General features: G+C 45.8%; 1 protein-coding gene across 3 annotated transcripts in view; it reads left to right on the top strand.

Moving 5' to 3' along the window:
* Positions 1–6,777: 6,777 nt before the first annotated feature.
* The window catches only part of MEIS1 (Meis homeobox 1), a 141,343-nt gene continuing 136,750 nt past the window's right edge, over positions 6,778–11,370 (top strand). The window contains exons 1-2 of one of the 3 annotated variants that reach the window (XM_065929041.1): positions 6,778–7,544; positions 9,414–9,640. In XM_065929041.1, coding sequence (XP_065785113.1) covers positions 7,533–7,544; positions 9,414–9,640 — 239 coding nt within the window. In that variant the 5' untranslated portion in view covers positions 6,778–7,532. The remainder of the gene's footprint in view (positions 7,545–9,413; positions 9,641–11,370) is intronic. The other 2 variants (XM_065929040.1, XM_065929042.1) reach the window with 2 other exon arrangements.

Here is an 11,370-nt window from a genome sequence, read left to right as displayed (position 1 = left end):
AGGCATTCTGACATAGTGCCACATCAAAATGTATATTTGAAGTAGATCATTGAAACATATTTATGCATCAATAAAATATCCTAAATCTGCCTCCTTTTCACTATTGGATTTTTATTAAAGGGCACCCTAATAACCAGTCATGTATTACTAAGGTTTAACTTCAGAAAAGCAGATGAACAGTTTCAAGAGCTTGGGACCCAAGTCTATGCTTCTTCCACCAAAATCAGCTTGACTTCTCCATATTTTATTGGTGCTGGACTTTATCAGTTCTCTATAACTGTCATGGCAACCCACTCCAGTATCCTTGCCTGGAGAATCCCAGGGATGGAGGAGCCTGGTGGGCTGCCGTCTGTGGGGTTGCACAGAGTCGGACACGACTGAAGCGACTTAGCAGCAGCAGCAGCAGCAGCATAACTGTCATTATTCAGAAGCTGTGTCAATATCAAACAGAGGTCAAAGTTAGCTTCATGAGGTTTTATTCTTTTTCTTTTTTTTTTTTGTACAAAGCTTCCATAATGCTAGAACTCCATAAATAGTTTTAGAATCATAACCAAAATGTATGTAATATTTTTTTAATGTTTAAGAGAACATCAATCTCTGTTACACAAAAGCATCTGACTGTGAATTTTACCCACACTTTCTCCCACATGTGGTCTCCAAGTGAAAGCACTGAAGTTTCACATTTTTATACAATAATGCCAACAAGGAACTGTGCTATAATTTTTCTAATTACCTATTTCATTCCTACCCTCCTAAAAGTACTTTTCTTAATTACTGAACAATGTCATGTTCTGGATTTTAAAAATTAATTTGTACACCCTGGATTACCTAGGCAGCAGATACATTTAACTTTGACTGTCAAGCAAATTCACACTCAGAGCCAAGCAACTATATACATATATTTTTCAGAGATGACTAGCTTGTCCCACTATCTTTCTTTTTCTTCCCAGGCTGACTCTGTGCACCCACACACATACACAGCTATATTAAATGTAGGTTTTCGTTTTGTGCCTTAGTCAACAATGTCCTAAACTTGGATTTGAACACATGATTAGACCACAAAACCTGTCCTGTGAGTCTCAGTTGGGTCCTTTGGTCGTCTCCTATTACTCACCAGCATCAAATTATCCCCTCCCCCAAGTACTGGACAAGGAAAAAAGTTTCTTAAATCATAGAGACTGTAGTTTTTCCATTGTCCAGTAGACGGCACAAAAGATCAAGCCTTCAAATGCTGAACAATCCACCAAAGCTGTTTGGTTTGGTTTGGAGTGTGTTTGAGTGTACTATTCATTTCAACTAGTCAGTCTGCCAGCCAGCTAGCCAGTGCTGTATCTGTGAAGCAGAGAAGAATCCTCAAACTTAAGATAGCTTTGCAAAGTTCTGAAATGTTGCAATATGAAAAAAAGATTTGTATATCTGCTCACCAAAATGTTGCTTTAGATAACGCACCAACCATTATAAATGAGGAGTTTGGAGGGAAATGTTATTGAGAAGTTTATTGTTTAAAAGTTACCTTTAAAGAAATGAAACTGAGATAAAATACAAGGCATTTTATTTTTAATTATCTTTTAATAGATGAAAATATTTGCAACCTAAACCTTCAAAATTCTATAGTGGAATTTTGCAGGGTGCATCTATACTTTTTGTTAAACTTAGCACACAACTTAGACCAGAAAAATCAAGTATTGTATTTCACATGGGCTAATGCATACATGCATACATAATCTGTAGTAGAAAAGGGGAAGAAATTTTCTAGAACTTTTTTGAATAGCTTTTGGAGACTACTGGATGATGAAGCCATTAGAAATAACTTAGTTGAAACTTTCCTCTCCTAGAGCAATGTGTGACTGTAGCGAATATTTATATTTTACTAAAAGGCTTCTATTTCTCTTTTCATTCTGCAGACGCTCCTTATGTAGAAGTGGAGGGAGAGGGTAAAGTGTGGGCTAATAACTCATTTCCCAGTTAATTTTATTAAGAATTTATAGCACTGTTTAGAAAGTTTTAAGACAACCATAAATTTTATTAGGAATATTTTATTAAGCCCTCCATTTAATTAATAAAAGACCTCTATAACTTCTGAAAATGTCAGAGCTAGTAATTATGTTAACCAGTGTGATTTTTCCCCCTCTAGAGACCAAAGCGTTTTAATGATTTGAAATAGAAAAGTGGTAAGGAAAACACCCCCCCCACCTTCAAAATTTTTTTGTTCACTTTTGCATTATCCAGTCAAAGTATAGTGAGTTAGGTATTCTCCCTGTGACGGCTGTAGAGCCTCAGCTGACCTTTCATTGACTTCTGAACTGGACCCAGACATTCTTTGTTTTCTGAAGCAAAATGCAGTAAACAAACCTCCGGGTTCTTATAGCCAGGATTGCTTTGGGGCACTTGATTAACGTCTTCCCTAATCCTGTTGGTTAACCCCCTTTCATATCACCTAACCAGGTTTCTCCCTTTTATAGACCTCTAAATAGTTTATTTCACTTTTCTCACAGTCATTCATTAGCTTTGACTTCTTGGTACCTTTCTCATACCGCATCCAGGCTCTTATCTCCAACATTCCTCTATTATCTCTACTAGATTCGAAATCTATTTCCTTTAAACTGTCATTCCCTCCTCTTATTTCTGTTTTTTGAAATGCAAATACTAATGTGAGGTGAGATTCAGAGGATAAATGTTCTTGAAGAACAAATCCTAAGCCTCCAGTCCACAGGACAACCTAAAGAGTAATCACAACATTTTAACAGGCATCTTAAAGTTAGGTGGCAGATGATAAACCCTTATCATTCTGTGAACACAGCTGCCAAACTCGATTGATTAACAGACTTTTGTTTATTCTGGGCTGGCAAATACACACACATTTTACCTTAAGAGGTGCCTTTTTAATTTCTGAGGGTTTTCGAGCTGACTCATCAGTGTGAACTTCAGGGACAAAAGCCTAACTCAGGATATAGATCTTTCCATCGGCAGAATTCTTTATAGGAGAATAGAAAACTAGAGGGAAGTTCTTAGGGAGGACTGTACCAACAGTTTCCTTGCCAGAGGGTCTAAGCAATAGAGACCTAGGCCCCAGACTGCCCCTTTAGAGTCCTCATTTTCTATCTTTGGGAAGATGCTCTGGGATGAGAAGGGTAAGATGGGTATGGAAGGCCCAGGTAGAGGGGCAAATGCCAGAACTCTTCATCAGGCCAAGTTTTTGCGAAATAAAAGTACTTTTGCCTTAAAAAGTAAGTATCTGCCATAAGCTAAAGATAGGTACTGTCAGAGAAGAGGTATAAATATCAGCATTAGTTTTCTAAGATACCTAGAACTATCCTTTTACCTTTTCCTTTTAATAGATGATTAATTGCTGCTCTGCTAAAGTTGGTTTTTTTTTTTTATGGCTACTATATTGCAACCCCAGACATAGTCTGTGCAGTTTCTCTCAGCAAGCCCCAACTGTAATAACTGTTTGCTAATTGTAAAATCCTTATCCAGAATGAGGTTTGGGCAAACAATTTGTACTACTATAATTACATTGTAAAAGTGTTTTAGTCTCTTGATTGTTCAGAATTAATCTTATAAAGGCCTAGGACCATCAGCTTCACAGTTATACTTGGAAAGGAAGGGAGGGAAGAAAGAAGACACTTTTCAAAGCTAAAAGGAGAGACTTACCTGAATCTTCTTTTTCCATCCCAGCTAGAAAACAAAAGAGGAAACTTACCAGAAAGCATCAATACAAAATACATTCTATTGTCAAAGAACTATGTATATCAAAACTGGCCTCTTCACATTTGAAAACGTGGCCGCAGACCTGAGCTAACACCAAGCCTTAGTTTTTGCCCGAGAACCCCTAGGGCTGTTAAAGACTATGGTCATCAAAATGTATTTCGCAGTAAATTTCTCTCGGTTAGATTATACTTACACAATTCCCTTCGCAGTTCATTTTAGGATCATAAATGTAGCTGTGCCCGTGTCAGTGTTTGGCTTGACGCCCCCACCCCCTACTTCGTTCCCCACTGCCTCCACTCGCGCTTATGCCCAGCGGGCCTGCTGGAGAGAAAGAGCTCACAGCCCAGCCAGCAGCCGTCGGAAGGCGCCCAGGTGTTGGCCGAGACCGGCTGGGGTTCCAGGAAGGCGGCCGGCCCAGTTTGCTCCTCTCTGTAATCTGAAAAGGATTGCCTTTCCTGGCCCAGTCAGCAAAGCTTCCCGAGAATTAAACAGAGAAATCGCCTTCCTCGAGACCGGGAGTTTCTATTTTAGCCTGAAATTCTGTTTCCAAGTTCACGTTGGGGAAGGGCTGGGGAGTGGGGGAGTGAGGAGGTGCGGGGTGGGGTGGTGGTGTCAGGCAGTGGCATAAAGGCGCTGGTAATTCACCTGGATCCTCTCCGCTCTGACACACGGCCCTGCCTTAACCTCACGCGTGATGTATCGAGGAGTTTGCACCAGAAAACTCTACACTTGTTTGCGATGGAGAAAAGTAAAAGATCTTAAAACTTGAGGAGTGAGGTGGTAAAGAAGAAAAGGGAAGAGAGAGATGCAAACGATGAGGGATCCTAGGATGAGTAGTTAAAAAGAGAACGCTTTCAAGGCAAAACGATTCCGCAGGCTTTGGGTGAACGTGTCTGTCCTTCGGCCACACTTGGGGCGAGTTCGGAGTTGGGGAGGGGATGATGTGCACGAGGCTGGGAAAGCTAAGATGCTCGACTTTATCAAACCTCTACTCTTGGGGGGAACGGGGCGTTGACTCGTGAGAAGTATTAAAGGAAGCAATACTCGTCGCTCAGGGAGATACGTGCGCTCAGTGCAACCTGATTCCAGATCTATGTTCTGATGTTCGCCCTGGGTCCCCTGCTCCTCCAAAGCCCACTTAAACAGAAACTTGAGTTTTGTCTCTTGGACTGATGCGAATTCTCTTTTAGTTTGAACATTAAGAGTTGGCTTCTATACATGTTAGGACTCCTGATCTTTTCCAATCTCTGCGGGTGCGAACCCCTAATCTTTCTCAAAACTCTTCTCGGTACCTACACCTCCCCCGCTTCAGTGTGAGGGTTGGTCCGCAGCTCGCCGTGTGGGGAGAAGGTAGGAGCGAAGCAAGCAAGGGGCCAGCTGCTTTGGGAGAGTCAGCCTTTTGGCCACCATCAGGGCGGGAATCGGGACTGGCAGTTTGCATTCCCGGCAGATCGAAGCTCCCTGCTGATCGATTATTTGATAATTGATTTTCCCCGCAGCCAATGCGCGGCAGCCTTGGCAGGGGCGCCTCCTGATTGGCCGAGCCCTCCTCCCGGCTGCCTACCGAGATTTGGGTGAGCTCATTTTCCAGTCGACCGCAGGGGGAGTTTTCTGCGAGGTTTCTGTCGAGGGAGGAAAAAAAAAAAATCCTGCTCCGAGCCGAGCGAGCTGCGAGCCCTGCTCCGGGATGTGAGGTTTCCAGCCCGCTGGTCGAGCGGCTACGACTGAGCCATCTCGGCAGATCAGAGCCGGGCGGGCAGAAAAATAAAAACGAAAATGGCACCACTAAAAATAATAATAAAAGACAGGCTTAGAGTGGGAGAATAAAGAAAAGGAATTTTCTTGTTTAAACTGGAGAATAGGTATTTAAAAGGAGAAAGTTCACACTAGTGGCTGGTTGGGGCCTCCGAGTTGTGGGTAGGGGCAGCTTTTTGTCTGAAATTTCAACCCCTGAAGTGAATTTCTTTTTCTTCGGCACTGGGAGTTTTTTCCCTGCGCCGGACTGGGGATTGAAAAGAGGAGTAAGTGTAAAAAGGTCCGGGGAGAAGAGCGCGGGGCGTCGCCGCGGAAAGAGCACGGTGGAGGCCGGAGCCCCTCGGCGCCTCGAAGACAAAGGCTTCGCGGCTGTAGTCCTAGGCGAGCGCGCCGACCCCGCCGCGCCGCGCCGCGCCCTGGGCGCACGGCCGTCTCTCCCGGAGCCGGTCGGAGAAAGAGCTTCATTCCCCGCGGCTCCTGGCCCGGGCTCCACCCGCGAGGTCTGGGCTGCTCCGAGCCCGAGTCGGGTTTCGCTTTCCGGCGATCATAAATAGCTTCGTGTTTGTAAACAGGCGCTGGGGGCACATTCCCGGCTCTCGGCTCATTGTTCCCTCCCTTCCTCTCTCACTTCGCGCAGGACGCCAGGACTGGGGCTGGGGGCCTCCAGGACTAGGAGATGGGGAGGTTCAGAGCCCCAGAGTGAGAAAATGCAAGCATTTGCTTTCTCGGGCCGAGTGTCCACCTCTGACAGCAAAAAAAAAACCTCTTAAGCTAGATATGCAGAAAGCCCCAGCAATCCCCACCCCACGTTCTCAGGACTCCTTAGCAGACCCTTTCCCAGTCGTGCCTCTGGTCCTCTTCCTCTTCGCTCTCGGTTTGACTTTTCTACGTGGAGTATTTGGTTCTAAGAATCCACTACTTTCTGCATCAGCCCCCCTCCGAGCCGAAAAACACAGGCAGACCCCAATAATTTCGAGGAAAGTCAGGAAGTCTATCCGCGGATCCCTGGGCAAAAGAACTCCCGCCGCGGCTTGTCCCGCGTTTATTCCCGATTTATTTCAAGAGAGTCAGCTTTGGGGAGAGAGTCTGGAGGGGGAGGGAGAGAAAAGAATACGGAAAATAAAGCCGGCGGCCGGGGGCTTCTGCCCGCGCTTGTGCGCGTGTGCCCTGGGTGTGTGGGTGTTTGTGTCTGGGCGTGCGATTTAATGGAGCGCCTCTCTGCCTCTCCAGTGCGGCCAGAGCTCGCTTCGCGCACCCACCCCTGCCGAGGAGTCTACTTGCTGCAGCCCAATGCATTGTGTAAGACGCGACCTGTTATGGCCACCACTACTTCCGGGTTCTAGCATTCTGGTCGGAATCCACCTCTCCGCCTGTGCAACACACACTTTACACACGCACGGGGACTGCAAGCGGGCAGCATCGATCGTGGCTCCTTTAAGACAAACTCAGACAGACATTTTTTTTAACCCTCCTCCTCTAATCTCCCTCCAGTGCAGCAGTTGCAAAGACGGAGAGAGAGAGAGAGAGAGAGAAAGAGAAAGAGAGAGCGAGCGAGAGAAGAGAGAAACTGATTAGGAATTAGGACTGATTCAAGGGAAGCGAACGCTAGGGCTTTGTGCATTTGAATATTAACATTTGAGGTGTTCTGACCAGAAGAAGACAGAGCGGATGATCATTCATTCACCACGTTGACAACCTCGCCTGTGATTGACAGCCGGAGTGGCAGAAAGCCATGAGATTTGGTAGTTGGGTCTGAGGGGCGCTCTTTTTTTTTTTTTTTAACTGATTTTTTGGGGAGAGAAGATCTGCTTTTTTTTTTTCCCCCTTGCCCCTGCTGCTGTCTTGGAAACGGAGCGCTTTTATGCTCAGTGACTCGGGCGCTTTGCTTCAGGTCCCGTAGACCGAAGATCTGGGACCAGTAGCTCACGTTGCTGGAGACGTTAAGGGATTTTTCGTCGTGCTTTTTCTTTTTTTTTTCCGGGGGAGTTTACATATTTGTTTCTTTTCACACTGGCCTTAAAGAGGATATATTAGAAGTTGAAGTAGGAAGGGAGCCAGGGAGGCCGATGGCGCAAAGGGTACGTATTAAAAAACAATTGTGGAACTCAAATGTGAGATTAAATTGAAACGTGGCTGAAAGACACTGTTAAAAAGTTTCCTTTTTTCTCTGTCTTTTTTTGAATGAGGCTCCTAAAGCCGTGGCCTAAAGCAAGAGGATTTATTCAATGCATTTGTAGACTTATGCATGTTACATGTAATTGTTAATTCAAGTAATCAAGTTTCCTATAGGTTCCTAACCAGCAGCTATATAAATAAAAATACAAGCTCGGGCAATCATCTGTTTAAAAAACAAAAAGCGCTGGATACTTGATGTTATATAGCCTGAACATTCAAGGAGCAGAAATTTAAAGCTATTTTTAAACAAAAATAAGCAGTGAGAAACTTCTGATATGTTATTGATTATGCTCATCTTTAATACCACTGGAAGGGTTTAGCATTTTTAAGCAAATAACTTTGTCATAGTACAACAGTTTTTTGGGGGGGGGGATCGGAAAGCATTCATCTTTTAAAAGTAATTTTAATGTACATGACTTTTTATACAAGGTAATATTTTGTAAGTTTTTCTTAGAAAAGCCCTACACTAATTGGATCCTAAGCACACAACTATTCACTTTAAAAATGCAATACTAATTTCCCCAATATTCCTATTTGAATGGAAATGTAGTGAGAGTAAAGTGAGACAATGACAACCCAACAGAGGTAGTTTCTTTAAAGAAAGGGGATCTACAAAAAGCCTTCCTTGCATAAATTGCGTCCTGGCCCTCAAAGCTCTGTTTGCAAAAGAAAGTTACTAGGCTGACACATTTTTTCTTTACTCCTTTGGTTCAGGCAAATGTCAGCGTTCTTCCAAACTCTTTTCACACCTCTGGCTTTAAGGAGATGAAAGTGGCAATTCCTCTTTGAAAATCATTTCACTCTCCGTGCTTCCAAATCTTGGGAAAAGAACTTGCCTGAAATGAAGCAATGAGAAAAACCTCAATAGCTAAATTTTGCACACAAAAATAATGACAATATGAAAGTAGTTTTTCTAGAGAACGAAGATGGGGGGTGGTGGTTTGAATGTGCATTTACTTTTAAATTTGCTTTAAACCTGATGACTAACAATTTACCTCATTGCCTTCTAGTTTAGGGGGAAAGTTCATAATAGTAGAAAAAATAGAATAACTGCTCCAACTATAGATTTTCTTTTAACTCGGGGGGAATATTGGCTAATTCTAAATTCAGCCCTAATGTCCAAGAGAAGTTACCCTTCTCTGAGTTTCACTTATAAAGGGGGCAGTTAGTTTTGTATGATTTTGCAGAGTTTGTCTTGGAGAGCAAAGGAAATGCAGTGTCTTGCAGGACTGCCTAACCCCACGCTGGCAGGGAAATAAAATGAGAAGCCTGTCTGAATTCACGTGCTTGGCTTAGCTGTTCTCATCGTAACTTTTTTTTTTTTTAATTCCCCCTGATGGGAAGGGGCTGTGAAACTAGGCAGGTTTGTTGCACTGTCCTGGCACGTTTTATTATTGTGATTTTGAATTTCCTCCTTTAGAGACATGCACGATTTACCTTTCGCCCTCCGGGAGAATGCCTCCCTTTCTTCCTTCTTTCTTCCTTCCTTCCTTCCTTGCCAAAGGATCCTGAATTTCTGACTAGTTGATAGGGACACAAGTTAGGGCAAGACCATTCCAACTAGCCGAGTCTCACCAAGAATCCTAGAGTTTTTACTTAAAAAAAAAAAAAATTTTTTTTTTAATGAGAAATCTCAACTTCAGAGAGGCAAGGCCCCCGAATTCGGGGTTGAAGGATCCAGCTGGACTGACGTATAAGCTCCGTGCCCTGCCGTCTCTCCTGTGTGCCTGCCTGGCCTTCTGAACCCTGTTTCTCTCCTGTTTGTCATGCAGTACGACGACCTGCCCCATTACGGGGGCATGGATGGAGTAGGCATCCCCTCCACGATGTATGGGGACCCGCATGCAGCCAGGTCCATGCAGCCCGTCCACCACCTGAACCACGGGCCTCCTCTGCACTCACATCAGTATCCGCACACAGCCCACACCAACGCCATGGCTCCCAGCATGGGCTCCTCGGTCAATGACGCTTTAAAGAGAGATAAAGATGCCATTTATGGGTAGGTACGACGGGCAGCAGGTTCAGTCGTTTCCAGGCGAGGCTTTCTTTCCCCCTTCCCCTTTGCCCTCGATAGGAGGAAAGTCAGAGCTCTCTGGATTTGGAGGTACATTATTTGGTGACTTTTCATTCTCTTTGCATGGAGATTTGGGGGAGGCGGCCAGCCCAGACGCCCCCCCCGCCCGCCCCCGTCTCCGCTCAGGCTCCGCGCGGGTCCAGCGTCCAGCTCCGCCGAGGCCCTGCCCGCGGAGGGGTCGCCGTGCGAAAGTTGCCAAGGTCCCTCGTCCTCCCACCACCCCCCGCAGACTCCGGCTCCGTGGTTCAGCGGGCTGGAGTCCTCACTCGCTCGACTTCTCGGGGAGAGTGGTGGGGATTTCTAAACGTAGGCGCCTTTGTGTTGGAACGAAACTTTTAGTTTAAAGGAAAATCTTTTAAGCCACTGATTGTTCTGACTTGCTAAGTTTACTCAGCCACCGTATGCTGGCCTTGCCACCGCACAATAAAATCAAGCGAGGACAGTTGCAGGTCAGGCAAGGGGGAAGAGGCTTTGCATTTATGGAGTTTGACCACTGCAGTCGAGGAGAGGGGCTCGCTCTGAATTGTTACAGACCTTAAGAAACTTCTGGCCGTTTTAGGACTTTGTGTTTAAGGGCGAAACTTGCAGGATTTAGAAGTAGATGCCGGGTGCTACCGGCCGGTGTAGGGTTCCGCTGCGGTTCACACCGTGTTCTCCCGGGCCCTGGGGTTAGACCGAAACCCTCTGAAAGTTACTTGTGCCTACTGTGTGCTGAGGTATTGGGGGACTGCTTTTTACTTTGCAGCCACTTTTATTTTTATTTATTTCCTCTTTTGAAAGACAAAAAAACCAGGTAACACTGACCCTCCCCGACTGAAAACCCTTTCTGCTGTATCTTCTGGTTCCTTGTGCAGTGGGCTTGTTTAAACCCCAGCGTCTTCTCTGCAGCGTTAAGTGCAAATGGGTTAGGCTCCCGGACAGAACATTTGGGGAAGCTTTGAAAAGGACCCCAAACTGTTAAATTCCCAGCCGGGCTGTGAGAGCTAATAAAAGACTTGAGACACCTCTTTGGGCATTAGAAGAGGCTTGTTTTGTTTTGTTTTGTTTTTAATGGGCTGAGATAAGCAACATCTAGGCCCCTCGCAATACTAGCTGCTTGGCCATTATGCAGGGACAAAATGAAAGGCCTGACCGCAGGCACATTTGAAGGAACTTTCTTGGGGGGCGGGGTGGGGGGGGCGGTGGGGACCGTCGGCGAAGTGAGGGAAGTGTGCAGGGAGCCGAGGAGAAGCCGTCCGGCCCTCTGAGGGCCGTGGGGTCGGGATCGGTGGTCCAGCTCTCTGACAGTCGGTCGGTCCCACAGCCAGAGAGGTCCTTGCCCCAAGTTAGCTGAGCGCCTGCCTCCAAGATCCCCAGAGTTTGAGCTTCCCGGGGCGGCCTCGGAGGGACCCACTTGAACGAGATTTCCCACCTCCTGCGCCCCCGCGCCTTTCTCCTCGTCCAGGTCCCGGGTGTGCATCGCAGGGCCGAGGGCTGGTCGGGATGGGAAACTTAATTCAAAATGGCTGCTGGAACCGCTTGGGTTTTATTCTTAGCAAATGTTACTAATTTCTCAGGCCAGATAGGCTGAACCGGTCCTCAGATACGGTCCATGGCTTAGGGCCTCCGACTTTGGGGGGCCCAAGGAGGAAGGGGAGGTGAGCAGTCACCTGGGG

Source organism: Muntiacus reevesi, chromosome 3 (assembly GCF_963930625.1).
Source record: "Muntiacus reevesi chromosome 3, mMunRee1.1, whole genome shotgun sequence".
Lineage (NCBI taxonomy): Eukaryota > Metazoa > Chordata > Mammalia > Artiodactyla > Cervidae > Muntiacus > Muntiacus reevesi.
This window is presented reverse-complemented; position numbering and strand designations above follow the sequence as displayed.